At 26.4% G+C, this 24,443-nt stretch overlaps 1 protein-coding gene across 1 annotated transcript; it reads left to right on the forward strand.

Moving 5' to 3' along the window:
• Nucleotides 1–17,456: 17,456 nt before the first annotated feature.
• LOC136078405 (deoxyuridine 5'-triphosphate nucleotidohydrolase-like) lies at nt 17,457–18,371 on the forward strand. Its single transcript, XM_065794177.1, has 3 exons — nt 17,457–17,603; nt 17,919–18,024; nt 18,076–18,371. Exons 1-3 carry the CDS (start codon nt 17,457–17,459, stop codon nt 18,369–18,371), a joined length of 549 nt encoding a protein of 182 aa, XP_065650249.1.
• Nucleotides 18,372–24,443: the final 6,072 nt, after the last annotated feature.

A 24,443-nucleotide genomic window follows, 5' to 3' on the forward strand; every position in this document is an offset into this window, starting at 1 on the left:
ACTGTGTTATACAAAAATGTATACAATAATATTATTGAAATATATACTTTAACTTGCATAACTAGCATAAAGAGAGAGAAAGAGAGAGTTCTCTCTCACTCTCTCTGTGTGAGAGAGAAAATATTTGTGCTAATATAGATACAATATTTACAAAAATAGGTAATTAATTCATTAGTTTTTCAAATATCTATTTTTTTTAATTTATAAATGAGAACAAGACTATTTCAAAATACAATAATGATACAATTATCTCTTAGTAATCAGGCTAATGAAGTAAAAAAGTATTTTAACCTAAATATTAAATTTACTTTGAATTATGATGCTATGTTTTTCGATAATTTTAATTATTCAAATGTATTAACAATATCAATATTATTTTGAATATTAATGCTCTGTTTTTAATTATTTCAATTATCAGGAGATATTGTTAATATCTAAGGATAATTTAAATTATTAAAAAAAAGAACATTGTTTTTTAAAGCCTAATTTCTTGGTAAATAATATTATTATTTGCAAATAATAAACATATTCTGTAATAGTTTAAATTGTTTTGGTAGATCTTTTTTTTTTTTGTATTTCTATATGAAATCTCATTGTTGTAGTTTGTTATTGCAAAGAGTAGAAATTCCATAAAAAGTTCCTTGATCCACCAGTTAGTCCAAATGGAGTGCTTTTCACAATTCATAGAACTATTATCTGTTGCTATTGAAAATAGTATTACAACTCTTGAGATGACAGCATATTGTTCACACTGGTTGTAGCTATTAGATTGTACTATATTGGTGTCTTACCACAATACTTGTTATTGTAATTTAATCAATACTTGCTCTGTTAAAGAGTCAAATTTTTTTGTACTGCACGTACCTGATTCACAGAATTAACTTTACGCTATCCATCAAATATAAACATCATGTTTTTATTTGTGCAAATGTGGTACCATAAACTCTCAATCTGAAATATCACTGAAAAAAACTTACAAAAAACAAGTGGGTTTTAATTCAAACTCAACTTTTATTAAATAATACAATTGAAACATTTTCCATAACATATTATGAAAAATACAATGTATTTTTCATAATATGTTATGGAAAAGCTGTTGAACTTTTGCTTATGTTTTCCAAATGTTCCTTATATTTCTGACAATAGAAATTTTGTTTATAAATAGTTTCAAATATACTATAATGCAATCAAATGTATTTCTTGAACTTTTTGAAGCAATTTCTTTATTTAATTAAACTGTCATTCCCTATTGCAAATAAAAAAAAAATGTTTTTGATTCAAGTCAATTATATGATAAAACAAGACCACTGAAAAGAAAATTTTACAATTATCATGATATTTTCTTTTACCCTAGGATAAGTGAAGTAAGAATGAGAGCATTAAGTGAAAAAAAAACACTTTAGTTTAGCACTTCCCTTGTTTTATGAACGTGAAATTTTATGCCAAACTATAGTATTTTGTTTTATCTACCTGAAACAATGCAAGACAAGTTGCATGATCTGGGTGAAAGGGTGAACCCAGACCTTTTTTGGTACTATAGGACCGTGATGGGAGCCAGAAAAATGCCTCATAATAATAATTTCATGTTGGTTTTCTTCTTTTTTTTTATATAAAAATAGAAAAAAAAGTTCTTTCAAATGCTAGTTTTCTGTATATATTTTATTTAGTTTATGTAGCCAGTAATATTTACAAATAAAGTTCGCATCAGGTTACAGCTAGGGCTGAATAAAAAACCCTGAGGGTTTTCATTGACGAGAACATCACATGGAAACATCATATTAACTATGTCTGCTCGAAAGTTTCAAAAAGTATTGGAATTCTATATAAGGCGCGTACTCATTTAGATAAAAATAATTTAACTAAACTTTATTATTCTTTTATTCATAGTTATATAAGTTATGGAACTATTGCCTGGGGTAGTACTGATCAAAGCAAGTTACAATGTCTCCATCGCCGTCAGAAACATGCGATCCGTGTAATTAATTTTGCGGATCGGTTCTCAAAATCCTCTATATTTTTCAATCAAATGAAAATCCTCAATGTTTATAAACTAAACGTATATAAAAATTTATCTTTTGTTTATATGTGGAAGTATGATTTATCTCCTTTAATTTTTAAAGACTTTTTTATTTTGAAACCTTTAAGCAAGTTTAACATGAGGAATAATAACTATTTAAATAAACCACTCTGTCGAACAAAGTTCAATTAATTCTGTATCACTTATCGTGCAGCTCATCTCTGGAACAAAATTATTTTGCCTAACTTCGGCTTACCCCTAACTTATTCTGTTTTTAAAATTAAATTTAAAGATCTCATTCTCTCTATTGAAAATATCTTAGAATATTTTTAATTTGTCTTATGATATATAATATTTTTGAAATGTATGTTCAATCTTTGTTTTATACTTATTGACAATTTGTTTCTATTTATCTAAGTATTATTTTTAATATTTTTAAGTTAATTTTTTACGTTCTCTTATTGTAAAAAGGCGTTTTTATAATACTTTATGTACTCTGTTTGGTAAAAGGCTTCTGACAATAACATCATTTGATTTTCTTTTAGAAGCCTTGTTTGTATTTGAAAAAAATATGTAATTTATATATATCACGTCAAATGTAAACAAAAACTTTCGAAAAAAAAAAAATAAATAATAATAATAATAAAACCAATGGGCTTTCACTGAAGGCATCATACATGAAGCCGAATAATTATCTTATATAAGCGCAGGATAATACAATTTATATTACCCACTTAAATTTGAATAAATATACCCGAATTATTTCTTAATGAGTTTTTGTAACATTTATATTTAAAATAATAGATGTGTAGCATTTTGTTAAAAATCGATATCTCATTTAAAAACCAACCGACTCTTATTAGTTCCATTTTTAATCCAATTATTAATTATTTTGATTATTTTGCTAAAAGATACTCAAAATAGATTGAAAGAATGTTTATGCTATATATGCTATTACTTTTAAAAGTAATTGTACGTATATGCTATCTGGGGCTATTCAAATAATACGAAACACTTTTTTGCTGTTTTTAGACTCCCTTCTTTGTATATGCAACATTTTAAACAATCTCTGCACGCCCTAATTGTGACGTGACATTTTAAATAAATATATCTTTGAGCTTGTACTTTTATACTAAAGGTTTACCATTCCGCTGTGATGAGAATTTAAATTTTAAAATTTTGTCATGTCACACTGTAGCTAACCACCCCCCTCTCCCATGTAATATTTGGTGGCACTTTCAAACACCTTCACCATATATAAGAATGTCACGTATTATTTGAACAGCCCCAATATGGTTTCGCTACATTTTAAATATAGCAACAACAACAACGAAAAAATAATTGTAAGTAAATTTAAACCCTGTCTTTAAAAAAGAAACACTCACTGCTTAGTCACATTGCCCATAAAAAAAAGAATTAGTAATACTAACTACTTCCTCTATACAAATAGTTATTTAATATTTGCCTTAAATTTTGGGTAAATTTTTGCGTAAGTTTTTGCCTAAATTTTGCGTAACTCATGCGCAACCTTAACTTAACGCAAATGCTGCGAAAAAGTTGTGAATACCAAATAGTTACCCAAAAAATAACTTGCGTTAGTGTTTTGTAACTTTTGCTCAGCTTCGAAAGAGTTACTCAAAAGTTGTGAATCCGCACCCAGGGCCGAAAGGTCTGGCGATTTGACGGGTTTCCCATAAGGTTCCCAAAAGGTTTGAATTGATAATTGAAAAAATCATTACAAAACTTTTTCGATGGTTGCCATTTATAATTCTTATTGTGCGTGAAATAAATTCAAAAATTTAACTTTTATGCATTATACTTTTGTATAAATTATATTTGCATTGTTATCAAAAAAAAAAAATTTTTTGGTGTATTTTTTCACTGTGAAACTCCATTAAAAAGACGTTGTTTTAAAATTTTACTCATTTATTACCATTATAAAAGAATTTTTTTATACATTTTTTAATAAATTTACAAAGTTTAACAGTAACTCTTAAACATGTAACTATTCCATTGAGACACTGTTTGCATTTTTAAAAAGATCAAAATATAAAGTTTTCTTTTTGCTAGTGATGGTAATAGCTGCTTTGAGGTTAATCAAAATATTAGTTTAGTCAGAAACATTTAAAAAGTGCAAACAGTTGAATGTTGTGATGGATAGGTTATATTTAGGGAATTTAAAGCTTTTAAATCGTTTTTACAGATCCACTCTTTCTATTGATTTTTCTATATTATATGCAAACAAAATGACTGATGTTAAATAAATACTAAGTTAACTTAAGTTTACCCACCGTCAGATATATATATATTAGGTGCTTACATATAAATGCAAAAAATAGCTTCATTGTTATACATTTACTACATTTTTTAGTTATTGATATTTTTTGACTTTGATTTAAAATTGTATGGTTGTTATATTAAAAATATTATCAAAATATCGACTGTATAGAGCACAAACGTAGAATGTCCACATTTTTATGAAATCAATGTTTTACTATATTCTTATTGGTAGTAACATAAACTTGAAGAGGACATTTGTAATATGTTCACAGGTGATATCCATCATTAGATATAACACAAAACACAAGTGTAATATCTTGATTTTAGCAAATATTTTGAAAATTGAAATCCGTTTTTCTCCATATTTTGGTTTTTGGACATACTACGTTTGTGCTCTATACAGTCGATATACATAATAATAACTTATACTTACAACACTTATACTTGTTAATATTTATAATACTTAACTTATGTTTACAATACTGATAAAATTTGTATTGATATGAACTTTTGCATTAAAACTTTAATTATAAAACTTTAATTTAACTTGATAACTTTAACATAATTAATGATAACTAAAAAACAGATAATAGTTATTATTTAAATCATGACCATATGCTTATTTAAGTTAAAAACCGTTTTCCTTTACCATAACTTAATTTTAAAATGTTGGGATAAAATAATAAGTTCCAGGTTAAAGCAACAAAAATAGGTCTTATATAATATGTATCTTATGTATGTCTTGTATTTTGCAGAACGTTTAAGAGTATTTATGCTTGGTGCACACTGACTGTTGACAATATTTGCATTATGATATGAGTTAAAGTGACTTCAACAACAAGAATGTATTTTTGAATAATATAAGTAATGACAGGTTAGTAAATTTAATTATAATAACAATGGTAATAATTATTATTTATTAGAATTAGTGAGAGACTTATGTATGATAGAATTGAATGAACATTGGGGAACAAATATAGTGATTGGAGTAAATACTACCTTCGTTTATTACCATGATTAGAGTAAGAAAATATTATTTTTATCTAAAGAATATTGGGCAAAAGTCAATATTTTCTTATGTATTAAATATTATAAAATACCATGTATTAACAAAAATTATGTATTATAAAATAAAAAATTAAGTATTCAAGTATAAAAAAGACATGTATTATCGTAAAGTATATACATCACATTAACTATGTTGTCTGTAAGTTAAGGGTTGCAGCTGATATTTCAGCATTAGGTTTAAACTCATTAGCTTCAAATTAAAGCTAAAGCTGATCAAGTCAGCTTGATAGCTAATAGTAAAAGAGAATAATACTCCATAAATATTTTAAATTAAAAAAACATGTAGTAAATTATTCAATGAAAATCTATAATAGTGACAAAATTTAAACATACATGTTGAAAATTTTTTTTTAAATTTGCAAAAAGTTTTTGCTGTTTATAAATGTTGCTGTTGGACTCGCAATTTTGGGTGACCCAAATTGGATTTTTAAAGATTTATTTAAAAAGTGGTGCCCTAAAACCTAATTTCATTTTTGATTATCAACATAATTTTTTGGTAGAGTTCAAAGTTTTTCCAAAAGATGGTTTTATCTATAAAAATTTTGAGTATGAAATCAATCTTGCTGTTATCATATGTGATGCACCAGCTAGAGCAATTGTTAAGTGTATTAAGGGACACATTGGTTAAACTGATGGGAGCATTGTGTTCAGAAAGAAGAGTGGTGTGGCAGCATAATACTCCATCATACTTCATCAATTTTAAGCACTGATTCAGATTTTTGTCATCAAAAGCGTTCTGAACATCTTAGTAGTGTGTTAAATGGAATTAAATTTTGACATGGTGACAAAGTGTCTTTAAAACTTTAGCATCTAGTATACTTAGGGGTATGCGAAGACTCATCAACTTATGGTTAAATGGCCCAAATTTTGTAAATTGCCTCAGATTACAGTCAATTCTTTATCTGGCGGATTGTTCCAGATATGTTGTTACATTCCAATTAAATCTTCTATCAATCCAAGGTCTTAATTAGATATTAAAAAATGAAAAGTAACTGAATTTAGACTTTTTTAGTATAGGCTGGGCCAGTTGTTTAAAGGGGACGATTTAGCCAAAAATCTATTCAAACTTTTTAGTACTTTCAGTTGCAGTTCTAATTTTACGTTTTATTTTGTTGAAAAAATATGTTAATTTTGCTTGTCAGTAACTAACTTATTTTGTGCTGTTATTTGGTGAGCTTTACGGTAAGGATCAACAAGTCTATAATGTCTATTATTTAATACATATAGGAAATGATACAGTTAAATTTTAAGTACTTAATATTTATAATTATAATTTTTAATTAATAATTTTAGAGTCAACTAAAATTTAATGGCTTAAGTTGAAATTTCAACGAAAAAAATGAGCAAAAAAGGTGTTTCAGACAAGGTACGATGACAAAATGTAGGTTTACTAAAAGATAAAACAAAAAGCCAACGAGAAATAGCTCGAATGTGCAATGTTTTGCTTAAATGTGTACAAACAACGTTGAAAAACCATGAGGTACATACTGATGTCAAAGATTTACCAAGGCTTGGTAGGCCTTTAAAGCTAACTTCAAGAGACCAAAGTTATTTCTATCAAAAGAATACACAAGACCCTAAAATTTCTTTCTGCGAACTTGCTAAATAGACAAGGCTTAGATTGCTATGTCGCTGCTCGAAAACCACTTTTGCGTGTCTCAGATGTGGTGCAGAGAAAGACTTTACTGGTCTGTAGAAGACTGCATCAAAGTTATTTTGAGCAACGAATCCAATTTGAGGTGATAAATTCCAAGTCAAGATTTATCAAGAGGCTGGCTGGTGAAAAGTTCAAAGAGTGTTCTTGTGTACCAAGGACACAGGGCGGAGGAGGATCAGTTGGGATATAGTGATGGTTCTTGCATAAAGGAACAGGGTCATACAACATTTATAACCGCAGAATTAACCAGTACAACTAAAAAGAGATCCTCAAAAGTAAACTTTTGCCAACAGCCAGAGCTTTATACAGAAGACAATAATAATGGATTTTTCAGCACGATGGTGCTACGCTAACTCTGCAATCTTGGTTAAAGAGTGGCTTGATCAAAAAAACATTACGGTCATGCCTTGGCAAGCTCGTTCTCCATATCTAAATCCCATCAAGAACATTTGGGCTTTGATAGACAAGAGGTTGGTCAAAGAGAGCATAGCCAGTGTTGCGGATTTACAGCAGGCGTTAGAAAAGTTTTGGCAAAATTTTTCCAAGAGAATTATGCATCTGATTAGTTAAATCTATGCCTATATGTGTTTGTGCATGTGTGAAAAATTTTTCAAAAAAAAATCTTTCTTTTTGAAAAACCTTTTTTCTTTATTATTTTATAAAACCACTGTTAATAAAATTTAAAACAATTTAAATCAACTAAATTATCAACTTTAAAATTATCAACTTTTTTGTTTGCTTTAAATTTTCCAAAGCCATAAATAAAAAATCATTTTAAAAATCAACTGACTTTATGTTTATGCAACCCACTATATATATATATATATATATATATATATATATATATATATATATATATATATATATATATATATATATATATATATATATATATATATATATATATAGGGGAACATGGGGCAAGATGACGAACGTTTTGAAAAGCACTTATATCTTAGTCAATAATCGACGTAGCATAGTGCATTCGCTCGCCGCACTATGTTTCAAACGAAACATGCCATTAGACCGTTGTGGGTTCGACTCTTGTTAGAAAGTTTAGAAAGTTTAGAAAATTTAGAAAGTTTAGAAAGTTTAGAAAATTTAGAAAGTTTAGAAAGTTTAGAAAGTTTAGAAAGTTTAGAAAGTTTAGAAAGTTTAGAAAGTTTAGAAAATTTAGAAAGTTCAATGTTAAAATATCAAGTTAGCGAAAGTTGACTTGGTACCGTATGTCTAGTTAGTTCTATGTTAAAATATCAAGTTAGCGAAAATTGACTTGGTACTGTATGTGGAGTGTGTGAGAACGAGTGAGCTTACGAGTGTGTGAGTAGGCAGACTAAGGAAAATCAGTAAGGACTAAGTAAGTTAAGTAAGGACTAAGTAAGGTTAAGTAAGTAAGTAAGTAAGAAAATACGGCCGTATAAAAAGAAACACAATAAGAAAAACATAAGTAAGTAGGCCTAATAAGACAAAGTAAAGATAGAATAAGTAAGGTTGTGTCAGGGTGACACCATGTTTTTTATCTTGTAAAAAAAAATATAAAAAAAAGTTAAAGTCAAAAAGTTAAAGTCAAAAAAAAAATTTAGTCAAAAAAGTTAAAGTCAAAAATGAGCGCAGATGACATTAATTTTTCCCGAATGATTGTTTGAGACCCAAATATACTTCTAAATTACCCAAATATACACTGTATGGACAATGGCCTTTTCATAGAGATGCTTTTTTTGAATTTTGTGATAGGACCTCATTTGATGAAAATGAGTAAACAGATCCTGATAATACAGAACTAAGAGTACTAAGACGTAGAAGAATTAGGAAAAATTTGAAAAAAATAAAGCGTCAATATTGTAGAAAAGCACTGATGTGTTATCGAAAAACAAAAACCAAGTATATAAATAATAAACAAAATCGTGAAATGGATCGAGTTGGAAAACCGATATATTGTTTTGTTTTAGCAAAAGTGGATCGTGATAAACAAAGAAATATTTTTTTAAATGAGACATAGAAGGCATAGAGGACATAGGGGGGCTAAAAGATATATTTTTTTCACCGAAGATTGAGACCTCACCCTAGATCACATCATTCTTTAATTGGTAAAGGGCGAAAACGTATTCTTAGAAAACGTGGTAAAGGTATCCTTGGTAACTTATTAGGAGGTAGTCCCTTAGTTAGTGGGCTATTTAAAACCATATTTTAATCGGATAAAAAACAAGTATAAAAAATTTCAACTCTGCAAACGCTTATTTACAAAAATGAATCCGACACAAGCGTGCAAACATTCAAAAAGAAAGACACACTGTAAAAAATGCTTTCTTGAAAAATTTAGACAGCATGTTCAAGAAAACTCAAAAGAATATATATGGATACTAAAAGAGTTGAAAAAATAAAATAAGGACGAGTTACAAAATTTACGAACTGACATCAGTGGACGAGGAGACTACATTCTGACTTATAAATATAAAAATGGCATCATAAGTGGCGATAAAGAAAATGGTCACACGAAATCATCTACTTTTTTTGGAGGATTAATTTTAGATTTTGACATTGTAAATAAAGTATATTGTATTTCTCATATAAATGATGGTGTATTTTATATTGGTAATGAAATACCAAAAATAATTTATTAAAAAAAATATTTAATGGTGTCTTTTCTGTTGTTTTTTTTTTCAAAATATATAAATTTAGTCTTTTTGAAATAGAAAAATTCATTTGAAAAAAAAATGGAGTTTAAAACTTGTTTAAACGAATTTTATAAATCATTTATGAATATCATCTACTTTTTTTGGAGGATTAACTTTAGATTTTGACATTGTAAATAAAATATATTGTATTTCTCATATAAATGATGGTGTATTTCATATTGGTAATAAAATACCAAAAATAATTTGTTAAAAAAAATATTTAATGGTGTTTTTTCTGTTGTTTTTTTTTTCAAAAAATATAAATTTAGTCTTTTTGAAATAAAAAAATTCATTTGAAAAAAAAATGGAGTTTAAAACTTGTTTAAACGAATTTTATAAATCAGTTATGAATATAGAAGCTACCAAGTTTGAATTTCATGATAGTTTAAAATAAGTCCAAGGTGATTTCAAATTAATATTTCGTTTTGATGGACTACCTGAAATTAAAGTAACTCGCTCTAACGAAAACGCTCATATTGATTTTATTTTTCATGAAAACGAACACGAATTTGAAATGGTATATGAAGACTTTTTTGATGTTATTAAATAGTCATTTAACATTTGGCTACTCGAAGAAGCAGACGTTATATAAAAAAATGACTTTTGAAACTTTTGCAGATGATTGTTATCCATTTCCACAATTATCTGATTTTTATATTTCAATATTTAAAGCTACTAGTAATGCAAAGGGAGTTTTTTCGTTGTCACATCGTTTGAAACAGGGTCAAATTATTAAAGTAACTCGTTCCAATGATAAACTCAATATTGTGTTTATATATGAAGATGGAGAAGAACGTTCTTTTGAAATAACTAAAAAAAAATTTTTATTGTTTGTTCTAAATTCTCATGGAGGAAGGCTTATCGACGAAAAAGACAGAAAAGACATAATATGTAGATCTAAGATACGTAAGCAAGGAAGAGTCCGACGAGGAAGAGGATTAGCTAATTTTATAACCACTAAAATTGTAACCAACGCATTGCAAGTGGGTTCGCTGTTATACAGTATAAAAAAAGCGTGGAAAGGCAAAAAAACAAAAACTCCTCCTGTTCCTGTTGTTACAAAACCTGCCAACCCTTATATGCTTACGGATAAAGTGGTTAAAGTATATTAAAAAAAAAGAAAGTTGTAAAAAAAATATTATATTATTTCATCCAAAGAATAAACATGTATAAATAAAATATTGTCTTGTTTTTCTTCTCCTTTTTTCTTTTTATAACGTTTTATAAGAATTGACTTTTTTCCTTTGCAAGTTAAAAAAATTGTTTTATGAAGATATAATTTTGCTGATTTTTTGATGACGGTGTAAAAAATCCATACTTCTTTATTTTTAACGTGTATAGTGCAGATTTTAACAAGAGATTGTTTTTTTTTTTCTTTTAAAGCAACAAAAAACAACTCGTCATATCCGTTACGCGTAGCACATTTTTCTTCCATGATTTCTTCTAGCAGCGTGAGTGTTGACCTCTTCATGTTTGTTTATATTAAATTCAGAGCTATCTGCATTTTTTTTTTTTTTTAGTAATGCGCTCATCAATAGGAACATCTAAAAATTGAGATGCTGTCTTTATGCGTGTGTAATTGTTTGCGTAAATCCTATCCATTTCAGTTTGGATCATGTAATAAATACTTTCCTCGTTCATCACAGATGGAATAGCCTGAATATCCAATACAGTTAATTTGTCGCACGTAGCTTCATAATTTGTTCTTAAGAATCCGGCATCTTTTAAAAATCTTTTAATAGCATTTTGAGCCAATATTTGCTTTTCATAAATATCATAATTCAGAGGAATTTGTTTTGTTTTCATAGACAATAGATCTCTTTCCAGATTTTCCTGTTTTCTCATATATAAATGCAATTGCATGTCTTTTTCAAACAGTTGTTTGGCAGTGTTATCAAGGTGTGGAAAGAGTTCTTTTTTTAACAAATTGAAAAAATAAATAGAGATTCAGCTGAATTAGTGCAGAGGCATGAAGAGTTGTTACTTCATAAAAATAATGGTTTAACAGTCTGCACAATGAAGGTAAATTAATTTGATCAGTATATAATGCATTTTCACTGCGAAAGACTACAGCTACACATTAAGCGGCAAATGCTCCACATAAACTACTATCATTGCATTGAAAAGGAAATTTATTGTATGAAAAAAATACGTTTTGATTCCCAGTGATTTCACTATATTTTAAAATAAATTTGGTAAACCAATAAAACTCGCGATTCTCTGCTGTCCATTCTGTAGGAAAATGATTTGATTGTCGTATATAAGAATTAATTTCAGTTTCATTGTAGTTTATATTAATAGCGTTAATTTGTATATTGCTATTTACTTCTTCTACTGCTTCAAACAAATATTTATTAAATCTTAAATGTATTTGAATTTGTTGCAACACACTTTCTTCTCCTAAACTATCAAAACAAAAAAAATGACCCTTGTCTATTTTCATCAACACTCTCCTATGTTGACCTGCTTCTTTTGTGGTTTCATTGTTGTAAATAATAAAAGAACCACTTTTTATCATATTATTGATAATATGAATATGTGTTTTTGTTTGACTTAGCTCGTCAAAAGCATAAACTCCTATAAAATGATTTTTAAATTCTGAATTTTTAAAAAACGAGACAAAGATTCATTAGTAGTTTTTTTTTTATTCTTCTTCTTTTTCTAAACTAAAAAAACTCGTAATAAATATAGTTACAATAGCGTGTAATATATTAACAAATAAAATTTTTTTATCGCTCGTTCCTTCCTTTATAATTCCTTCAACTTTTTTTTTAACTGATTTTTTTTTAACGCTTCATCTAGTTTTTCTATCAAAGAAGAGACGGTAGGTATTACTTTTGTAGTAAACGTATCTACGAAACCGTCTGTTTGATCACCGTCTGTTTGATCCATAGTAGGTTTGATATCTCTGTCTAGTAGCAAAACAGTAAGCTTGGCTTTATAGAGTTCACCTATATAGTTATCACCTAGTTGGTCTTTCAAATCATCAAAGTGGTTGAAATGAATAGGGCAAAGTTGAGGATTTTCGAGTAAATTATTAAATTGACTGTTTTTAAAACATTTTTCAGTACTGTAAGAATTTAATGTTTTCCTTTTAGATTCGAGTACTTTTTGTAGAAAGTCAAATGATTTTTTATCTGTATAATGTTCTTCTTCTACACGATCAGATAAAGGTGAAGAATTTCCAGACTTGTTTTCATAATGTTTGTATCTTTTAGACACTTCATTAAGCGCGCACACTGCGCAATTGTCATAAAATTTTTTAATGATGCTATCAACGCGATTTGTTTTTTTTTATAAAAAAATATGTAAAAAGTTTTTTAAAAAATGATTTTTTATACTTTTTTATTCATTTTATTAAATGAATACGTTTCTTTTTTTAATAAAAAAGCAGTTTTTTTAGTTGTGGATACTTGATATGGAACATATATCAAATAAAGAAAATCATGAGTGGTGATATCATTGTGTTGTAGAACTCTGTTTAAGATCGCTCAATGATAAAAAATATTTTCATGTTCAAGTGATACCTTGTGCAAAGTTTGAACAATTAGATGAAAAATATAAAAATGTGTTTAAATATTGTCACGATAATATTTATTGAATGTGTTTTTATCCATCGTTTAAATATACTAGTGATATTATTTTTTTTGCTTCTATAATCGATTATTTAAAAGAACAATTAAATAAATATAAATGGAATCTTGTATTTTACAAAGGGGGCGAAATTGAAAGAAATGTTTTGAAATCAATTAATACAGAAAGTAAAATTAACAGTTTTGATTTGAATCGGTTACTATTTCCTAAAGTATGCAAGCTGTCTGCATATGTCATCAGTGAACCGTTGTGTATGGAACATTTCCGTCATTCTTTCACAAAAATACACGATTTGGAGCATTGTCCTCGCTACGAAACATATATGTTTTCATTATATTTAGAAGACTATGTTAATGGATACGTGTATACAGATATAAGTGTTGAAGACTATAGAGGATTTATTAAATTGATAAAAGATAATATGTACTGTATAAAAGTCTTAATTAAAGACACTTGTGAATGTTTTAATAATATATTTAAAATAAATAAACTTGTATATCAACTTTTTGATATGGAAAAAAAAAATGTCTTGTTTATAATCCTTCTTTCGCAGTCACATAATTTTTGATATAATTAGTGTTTCTGTGTATAGGTTGTTTCGATACTATTTCGTTAGTATTGTAATTATAAACTTCGTCCTCTTTTCTGTATAGTACCATTGAAATGTTAAAGTTTCTTTTAAAGAAAAAAAACCATTGAGCTGTAGGAAACATTTCTATTAAACTTTTTTCGTGAAAATTACAACGTTTAAAGGCTTTATAAATGTAAACTCTATCTCCTTCTTGGTGTACTTTTTTTTCTATAAAATATATATAAATAGGAGCAGGTGTGTAAATGGTGTAATAGGCATTATGAAAAACTTTATCGTTGAAAGAAAAGCAAGGCGGTTGGTCCATGCAAGCTTGATAAACGTTTTTTAATATTTTACAAATTTTCTTCAAGTTATCATATTCCTATTTGTTAGATAGATAAGGAAACAAAAAGTAATACTTTAAAGACTGTTTAAGTTTGCTTTTCCATGAAGTACATTTCTTTTCAATGTTTTTTGATTTGTAATAAAGTTTATATACTTTAATAAACTCTTCCAGTTTTTTTTTTTAGTTCTTCGTGTTGTTTTTTACTGTTGTTTTGGTTATATTTGAAAAATCATCGTTAATCATGCGACGTACTTCAAACATGTTAATTCTCCATGAAGCTAATTGTTATGCAAAATTCATATAAGAGAAGGTTTATCAAACAAATGAAGACAGTTTTCATAGTCTTTAGCTATAGATATATAATACAAACCCATCCATTTTTCTTTTTCTAAGTTTAACTCCTAGTTAAAATTTTTAAAATAGGCAAATATAATATCTTGCCATTCTTCATACGGGTTATTTAAATGGTGAAATTCAAACAACTTAGGATGTAATTTCACTAAGTACAACCCAATATGGGTTTAAAAAACATAATTCCACTGAACACGCAGTGCTTCATCTGACTAGAAATATTGCAGATTCGTTTGAAAAATCACAATTTACTCTTGCAGTGTTCATAAATCTATCAAAAGCCTTCGATACGATAAATCATGAGATTCTTAATAAAAAACTAGAAAATTATGGAATCTGTGGTAATTTTCTAAAATTACTTAAGAGCTATTTAAGCAATCGTAAACAGTATGTGCAAATTGATGTATCCTCTACAACAAATTTACTAGATGTAACTTCTTTTTCTCATTTATATCAATGATCTTTATAATGCCTCAAATTTAAAAACGGTAATGTTTGCTGATGACACAAACTTTTTTTTGTCTAGCAATAATATCATAACACTATTTAATGACATGAACATAGAGCTAATTAAAATTTCAAAATGGTTCAAGTCTAATAAGTTATTAATTAACATAGAAAAAACTAAATGGACTCTATTATATCCAAAATCCAAAAAACATCTTTTGCCAAATGATTTGCCTCAAATATATATAGATAATATTCAAATAAAATAATCAAAAGTTATACATTTTCTTGGTGTTTTTATTGATGAAAACCTTACGTGGAAAAATCATATTGAAACCTTGCGCAACAAAGTTTCAAAAAATATTGGAGTACTATATAAAGCGAGAAGTTTTGTAAATACACACGCATTAATTCAACTTTATTACTCACTTATTCAATGCTATCTATATTATTCAAATATCGCATGGGGCAGTGCTAAAAAAATTAATTAGATCTTCTCTATTGGCAACAGAAGCATCTAGCATGAATAATAAATTTTAAAGATCGTTTTACTCATGCAAAACCACTTTTATTCAAAATAGGTATTCCTAATATATATCAACTAAATATTTTTAACATTCTTTGCTTTATATTTAAATGTAAGATAAACTTAGCTCTAATACCTTTTCAAAGTTTATATGCAATAAAGCTTAAAAATAAATATGATCTAAGAAATGACAATTTTATTTATCAACATTATTCGCATACAAAATTTGGAAGGTCTCTTATATCTTATCGCAGAGCTTATTTGTGCAACGAAATAGTTTTAAAAAATTTTGATTTTTCCCAAAGTTGGAATTTTTCTTCTTTCAAAAACAAACTGAAAAAAGTTATTTTCTCAATAGAAAGTATTTTCGAGTTCTTCTGATCTCGTTTCTCTTTTATAAGTGTTTTTTTAAATGTAATTTAAAATATTTGTTTTTATTTTTTATTGTTTTTTTAATCGGTATTTTATTTATATGACGGTTTTCATAAAAACGGTATTTACTAATTTAAAATATTTGATTTTATTTTTTTATTGTTTTGTTAAACGGTGTTTTATAATTGAGGTTATTTTATTTGTATGAAGGTTTTCTTAAACGGTATTTACTTTTTATTTTATATTTTTTTTGAAATAATTGGTTTATAATTTTTGTATTATTAAACAGTTCTCGGTGACAGGATCTTATGATCCTCTTCGAGTTTCCGTGTTCTCCATATATTATGTACCGACGACACTTTTACAATAGAATATTGTTAAATGAACAAAAAAAAAAGAAGAAAAAAAAAATTCATTATCTGGATAAAAAAGTAGAACAGCTTTAATGATACTTTCGTCGAGTTGTTTGCTAGACATTTTCACTTTCAAAAATGAGCTAGAATTTATTTTTTTTACTCTTTATATTAAAAAACAATAAGAAAAAAACAAGTTTTTTTATTAATAAAACAGGTTTTTTAATTCAATTTAAAAAAATACAAAAAAATTATTCTTCATCTTCTTCTGGTACTTCTGGTACTTCTGGTACTTCGACTTTGGGTTTTTTTGCTTCACTCGCATCTTTTTCAGCAAACTCAGCACAGGCTTTTTTCAAATTCTGATTATAATTTTTAGGCACACCATTTTTATTCAAAGTGTTGTGGAAAGAAGGTTCTACAACCAATAATCTTTCATATTCTGTAACATAAATCTTATCTTCTTCTTTTGCTAAACGTATCCCAAAACCGTTAAATTCGACTGTTTTTAATATGAGGGTTTTAGGGTAAGCCACTGTCATATAAGCTCTGTTTTGAGCTGCTTGCATACTATCCATCAAACTTTCCAATACTTTTTTGGTCATTTTGTTATGATTAAATTTAAAAACCACATTATTAGTATTTTCGCCTTTGGACATTTTAAATTTGTTGTCGTCTTTAGTTAATTTCAGTTCGGATATGAATAAATAATTTATTTTGTTGAGCTCGCACATATCTTTATATTGCCATGGTAGTAATATTTCACAGCCCTCATTTTTTGGTTTGTAGATTAATTCTTTTTTAACATAGTTAAATTGTGCCAGTGGTTTGAGAGGAACAGTGGAATATTGTTTATCTTTTACATTTTTTTCTTCTTTAAATTCAATAAGCCAATTTTTTTAAGCAAATTTGACATAGGTGTTATTATAGCAATAAACAACTTCAAACTTTGACATTTTTGTTCAGTTGTGTTTGAATAAATTTTTTAAAAAAAATGAACTCCTTTTATACTGTTTGAGTTGAAAAGAGAGATTATAAAAACAAGTACTAAACAAGTTTTAAAAAAAAAATGTTAATTCCTTATGAAGAGTTTAAAGTTCAAAATGTGGTAAAGTTCAAAATGTGGTATAAACTTTAAACTTTGTAAAAAAGTTGTTAAAGTCATCAAAATTTTCTGGTAAAGACAGTGAGATATAAAAATGTGTTTAGATTGCAAAAAAATGGAAAAGGAAAAAAATAGATATTATGAAAGAACAAGAATAGAAATTGTAAAATTAAAATATAAACATTTTGATCATGTTCAATTAGAAAAAATTGCGCTTGTAGAAGAATACGATAGAAAATTAGTAAAAAAAATAGATGATTTATTTTAAATATGTGGATAGATACTGAATTTAATACTAGTGTGCCTTTATTACCTTATATCTATGAACTTTTTAAGGGACCATTAAACAAAATGTATTTAAAACAGTTTGAATTTTATTATTATTGGTTTGGACACTGTGAACTTTTTGAAAAAATATATTTATTTTGTTTTAATTGCTTTTTTTTGTAATTTAAGTTTTTGTAAAAATTGTATTGTTTCTCAAAAGGAAAAAAGAGAACATGTAGTTTATTCTTTAAAACAAAAACACAATGTTTGTATTTAAGTTTTTTTTTAGATACGTAAAATAAGAGATATTCAAGAATGGTCTTTTTATGAAACAAAAGAGAGTGCTTGTTTTGATCTAAGAAGCACAAAGGATTATATACTTCAACCACACCAACGTATTTTAGTAAGTACTTGAGTCTATATCGATGAATTATATTCTGATTTAGCAGGACATGTATATTCAAAATCAGATATGGCTTTTAAATATGGTGTTGCTGTGTTGAATTCTCCAGGAATAATAGACGCTGATTATAAAGATGAAATTAAAGTGTTATTGATGAATCATTCGAAAGAAGATTATATTAATAAACGTGGAGATGCTGTTGCTCAAATGGGATTTGTAAAAACATTTAAAGCTGTAAAAAATGTAATAGAAATTGAGGGTTGTTTTTGTCGTGAAGTGAAAATGTCAATGATTAAAGATGTAGAAAGAAAGGGTGGTTTTGGTTCCACTGGAAAATAATTTTTTGTAATATTTTTTTATATTGTATAAATTTTTTTTTAGATTAGTAAAAATTATGACTGATAAAATTGCAGAAAATAGAAGACCTTTATTTATACTGAAAATCCGAGTTTTTTATTCAATGGTTTGTATAATGAGAAGATAATGAATTTAGATTTTCGAGTATCCGTTTTAGAAGAAATGCACAATAATAATGGACATGGTTGTAAGATATGGATTTTTGGAAATTTTAAGGAGCAATTAAAAAATGAAAGCAAGGCTTATTATAGTGTTCCCTTTCATTATAAAAATTATCAATATTTAATGAAAATGAATATCAATATGAAATGTGATAACCATAATGAAGAAGAAATTGGTTTGTATATTATAATGAGATCCTCACCTTATGATGCTATATTAAAATGGCCTTTTATAAATCGTGTCATTACATTTGAACTATGTGGACCTAATGGTAAACGAATGAAAAGAAGTTTTATTACTGAGAATAATGTGTCTTTTCAACGACCAGCCAAAGATGAAGAAAGTGTTGGATATGGAAGTGTTGTACAAGTCCTCATCTTATTTCATTTAATGAAGCACTTGATAATTTGAATAATATGAAAATGATTTTTTATCAAACTATTGGAAGTATTTAATTAAATATACTAGAATCTTATTTGGATATTTTTTCTCAAATTGAGCTTGTTTGTGGTGATACAGAAAAATTATATATAGATTCATTAGACTTAATTTCGATAGATGGTATGAATGAAATGGAAAAGAACAGTTTTTTTCATAATTATTTAAATAATGTAAAAATGATTTTAAAAAACTTTTTAGAATTGTTATCTTTTAGTTATAAACACATTGAATAAACTCACAATTTAGAATATGATTTTAATAATTTATCTGTTTTATTTATTTAGATTAACTAATAAAACATAAAAATAAATAATTGGGATTTGATTAAACAAGAGAGCAATGCTATGTATAATATGTTTCAAGACATGTTGAAGTTTTTACAAATTGTTGATGGAGCTCAATTGCTAGCAATCAATGAAGAAAAATTAAGTGAAATGAGAAATTGTGTTCGAGATATAGACACTGGTTTATTGTCTTATGTTTGGGATGACATTAAAATACACAACATGTATTTGAAGATTCTTATGGAAATGTTTATAGAGAGCAATAAATCTGACGATTTGTTTTATCATTATCAAAAAAATAGTGTTATTATAACACCAAACGATAAAAATATTTTAGATTGCAGAAATTTTTTGAGAGCCTATTTTCATCGTTTATTAAGAAGAACAATGATAACAGCTATTAGTTTTCATGATAGTGTTTTGTTTTTGTAATTCTTTATTGTAATTTTTTTTAGACAACTAATTAAAAAAAATGAATAATGAGTCTAAAAGTTGGTCTGAAGATGTCATTAATTGGTTTGACAAATACTGCAAGCTACATCATTCTGAAGATGAATTGTGGTAAAGTTTGGAATTATTAACACCTGTTTTTATTTTCATTTCGTTATCGTTAAAGAATTTTTAACTATGGATGATCATCAAAATGGAATATTGGGAGAGTTTCAAAAAATAACAGAAGTTATAAATAAAAACAGTGAGCTTATAAAAGATCATGTAAATCTGCGTAATTTCTTAATAGAATTGATAAATTCTAAAAGAAAAAAAGAAAAAGAGGAATTTTCGAAAAGAGATAAAGCTATGTTCTCTCATATAAAAGCAAATGTAGACATGAAAGATTTTATGTATATTTCAAAGTATGAAGAAAGATTATTGTTAAAAAAAACAATTAATAAATATTTTATCACTACTTTTATAAATATTTTTAATGTGTAAAATTTGTTTTTAACTTTGTATTTTTTAAATTTTTGTACTTTAAACTTTAAATTTTTTAGGTTAACTAATTTAAAAAAATGGAGTTTCTTCACGAGTTTAATTGTGAAAAGTATATTTCAAATACTTACTTAAAGCTCGATAAATACAATGCTGATATCGCTTATGAATATCGAAAAATAAATTATTTTATTGAATATGATAGTTATGCTGTTCATTTTGATAAAAATTTGGATATCAATGGAGATGGAGTAAAGGGAGCCAATAAGGAAATGAATAAATTAGTTCAAAAAATATGCTGAGAAAGATAGTTTTAAAGAAAGACTAATAATTTTAGAAATTTATATTCATGCTCTATACAAATTATTTACTTCAAATAAAAAAGATATCGAGTATTTGAAAAGAAAAATGGATTATAAGAATGAGAAACAAAGAGACAAAGTTATGTTTGATAATATTGAAAAAAATGTTCCTCAATTTAATAGAGAAATAATGAAATATTTTTATGTACAGAGTGAAACTGAAAAAATATTATTTGTCCGTGAGGAATTACAGAGTTTTTTAAAAACGATGGAATATTTGAGTACTTTTTATTTAGAGTAAATAAATTTTTAATTATATTTTTTTTAGATTACATAATAAAAAGAAATGGTAAGAATAACAATACGAGCAAGCAATAGTTTTATGACACCTGCTGTAACCACATATCGATATATAGAACTATGTCCAAATTGTCGAAAAGCTAAAATTGTTTAAGCGATAAAGGAACAAAAGAAAAAAGTTTTATAACTTATTTTTTTTATTTTTTTATTGTATTTTTTTTTAAATTACATAATAAAAAATGGATGTGTTTTATGAAGCTGAAATTGTAAAAAATTAAGATGGAAGTTTGGTATCATTAATGATAAAGTTGCAAACAAAGATCTTGCACCTCTTGTCTTTTAAATTATGGGAAGTAATATTTACAATAATGTTCGTTAAGATTTCGAAAAATGGAGGTATGATTGCCTGTTACCTCTATTTCCATTGGAAGATTTTCATCCGAACATTTGTAAAGAAATGTCTCAAGAACAGTTTGATGATTTTGTAAAAGAAGTTCGTCAAATCAAACCAGAAAAATTACGAGTTATCAGTTATTCAGAAGAAAAAACCTTTGCAATTGATAAGAAATTTTATTACATTGTTAATTCATTTTCAGGATGGAGTTTAAGTCAACACGATTCAGAAATGTGTGAAAAGTTGCAAAAAAAATGAACTGTACGGAAACATTACTCCATGTTATTTGTAAAAAACGTGATTTTGTATAGGAAGCTCTTTGTAAAATTTCACAATGTGATTGTTCTCTTATTTGTGTATTTTGTAATTTGAATTCGTGTCATATTTATGTTGAATTAAGAACACTTTTTGGATATAGTCTTTTTTGGTAGAATTTTTTAAGTATTACTTTTTTATTTTTAGATTAGTAAAAAAATGTCTCAAACAAGCTTTAAAGAATTTGATTTCTTTCGACGAATAGTTGATAAAAATATTGATTTTGATGAATTTTTGAATTATGTTGCTAAATTTGATTGAGTGGTTCGATAAAAGAATATTTGCTTTCAATGGACGAATGTGAAATTTGTGATATTAATTCATGCAAATCTTGTCAAGAAAAATTTAAGAGAATAAAAATATATATATACGACAACGATCTCGTGAACAAATGAACTGTATATCAAATATCAAATAACAAATTAAAATTAACTTTTGTAAATTTTTTTTATAAAAAATGTCATTTTTTATTTTTAGATTAGTAAAAAAAATGTCTAAAACAACCTTGGAAGATTTTGATTTATATAGAGAAGTAGCCAAAAAAAGATCTTGATTTTGATGATATATTAGATTATGTTGCAAAATCTAATCCATGTGGCGAATTAGAAAAAAGTATGCTTTCTACAAACAATTGTGCAATTTGTACTTATGGAGAAAATTATGCTTTTGAAGCACGTGGCACTTGTCGAGAAATATTTATAAAATTAAAAAAATATATATACGACAATGATCTCGTGAACAAATATCAAATGGAAACAAATTAAAAGTTTTTTGTAATTTTTTTAAAATTTTGTTTTAGATTACATAATAAAATGTCAGAAACAAATTTTAATTTGTATATGGAATCACTCTATGATTTTCTCGATGATAATGTTGATTTGGACGAATTATTAAATTACGCTGCAGAATTTGATGAAACTGGCGAAATAAAAAAACTTTTGTTTTCTATGGGATCATGTACAAAATGTAGAGGAGAACCGTGTGTTAGTTGTCAAGAAAAATTAAAAAACTCAAAAAATTTATTTTCGAGAATGATGTAATAAAAAAATATCAAATAGATAAAACAAATTAAAAATGAAAGCACGTATTTACTTCAAGACAAACTTTATGTTAATCTTGTAGATTAGTTTTTTTGAAATATGGCAAGGATGGTTTTTTTCATAAAGAAGTTAAAAGAATACCTTTTATATTGATTTTTATGGTGTTTCAATATATTAAAATACATTCTCATGTTTATTTAAATTTGAATTTTGAAAGTTTTTTATTATTTTTATAAAAATATATCTAAAGAAGATTTATTAAATCGTGTGAAATAAAAATGTCTAGAAATTGAAAATTGTAAACATTATTCAAACGAATGTGAAGATTGCATTGAATTTAGATATTCTAAAGTTTGGAAGCGAAGTTGTTCATTTATATATTGTGAAAAATGTTTTGATCAAGTATATTATATGTAATTTTTTTTTAGATGAATAAAATAAGAGAAAATGATAATAAAAAATTGCTGAACTTATTAACTAATCAATAAAATCTTCTGACAGAAGATGAAATGTTTGCTGTAAAGTTTTTGTCGATGGTTCATGGACTTCTAAACTGGAAAAAAATGTTAAACAAAACATTATTCTTATGATGTTTTTTGTTAAATATGCTATTATGTATTTATTTTCGAAATAAATTTTTTTTCAGCAATATAATAAAAAAATGTTATCTTTGCAACAAAATAAAGCGCTTCAATGGCTTGATGAAGGAATCAATTTTTTTATTACTGGTGGTGCTGGTTGTGGAAAAAGTTATATCGTCAAAGAAATTGCTCAAAGTATACAAATTTATAAAACAATACAAATAACTGCAAGTACGGGAAAAGCAGCAAATTTATTAAATAGTGTCATTATACATGCTTTTGCTGGTATAGATACTGGTGTTAAAAGTTTAGATTATTATAAACGTCATATGCATCCAGACATTAAAAAAACGTGGTTGGAAACTGATATTTTAACTATTGAAGAAATTTCAATGACTAACACTCATAATTTTGATTTATTACATTTAATAGCTTGTGAAATTAAACAATGATATGATGAATTAATTGGTGGTATTCAAGTTATTGCTTCTGGCGATTTTTTTTTAATTACCACCTATTAAAGGAGAATTTGTTTTTAAATCTAAAATATGGCAACAATATATGACACAAATTTTGATTTTAACTGAATGCTTTAGACAAAAAGAAGATGCGCAATTTTTAGGAGCATTAAATGAAATACGTTTTGGTCAAGTTTCAGACCAAACTATTGATTATTTTATGACGCGTTGTTTTGAAAAAGATGAAAATTTAAACACTAAATATAAGAGATTATTTTTTAGAAAAAAGGAAGTCAATGTTTATAATAATACAAAAATGGAGAGTATAAAGCACGAAGGTTATTGGTTTTATGTTAAAGATGTTATTAAAAATCCAAACATACAATGTTCGTTTCAGATTCCAGCAGCTGTTTATCTTAAAATGGGTGCTATTATTATGCTTGTGAAAAAAATTAATGTTGAAGAAGGTTTGTGCAATGGTTCTATTGGCACAGTCATTTTAATAGAAAACAATGCTGTTTGGGTTAATATAAATAAAAAAGAAGTCAAAACCGAATGTATCAAAGAAGAGATTTTAGATTGCTCTCATGCTGTTGTAGGCTCAAGATTCGGTTTACCTTTAAAATTAGCTTTTTCTTTTACTGTTCATAAAGCTCAGGAAGTACAATGAATAAAGCAGTTGTTCAATTTAATTCAAAGGATTTTAATAATAGTCTTTATTATGTTTCTTTATCACGAGTTTGTAATATTAATGATATTTTTATAATTATTAATAATAAATTAAAATTACGAAAAATATTTAAAAGTATCACTGTTGATTTAGATGTTTTGGAATTTTATAAAAAAT

This window comes from Hydra vulgaris, chromosome 03 (assembly GCF_038396675.1).
Source record: "Hydra vulgaris chromosome 03, alternate assembly HydraT2T_AEP".
In the NCBI taxonomy this organism is placed as follows: domain Eukaryota; kingdom Metazoa; phylum Cnidaria; class Hydrozoa; order Anthoathecata; family Hydridae; genus Hydra; species Hydra vulgaris.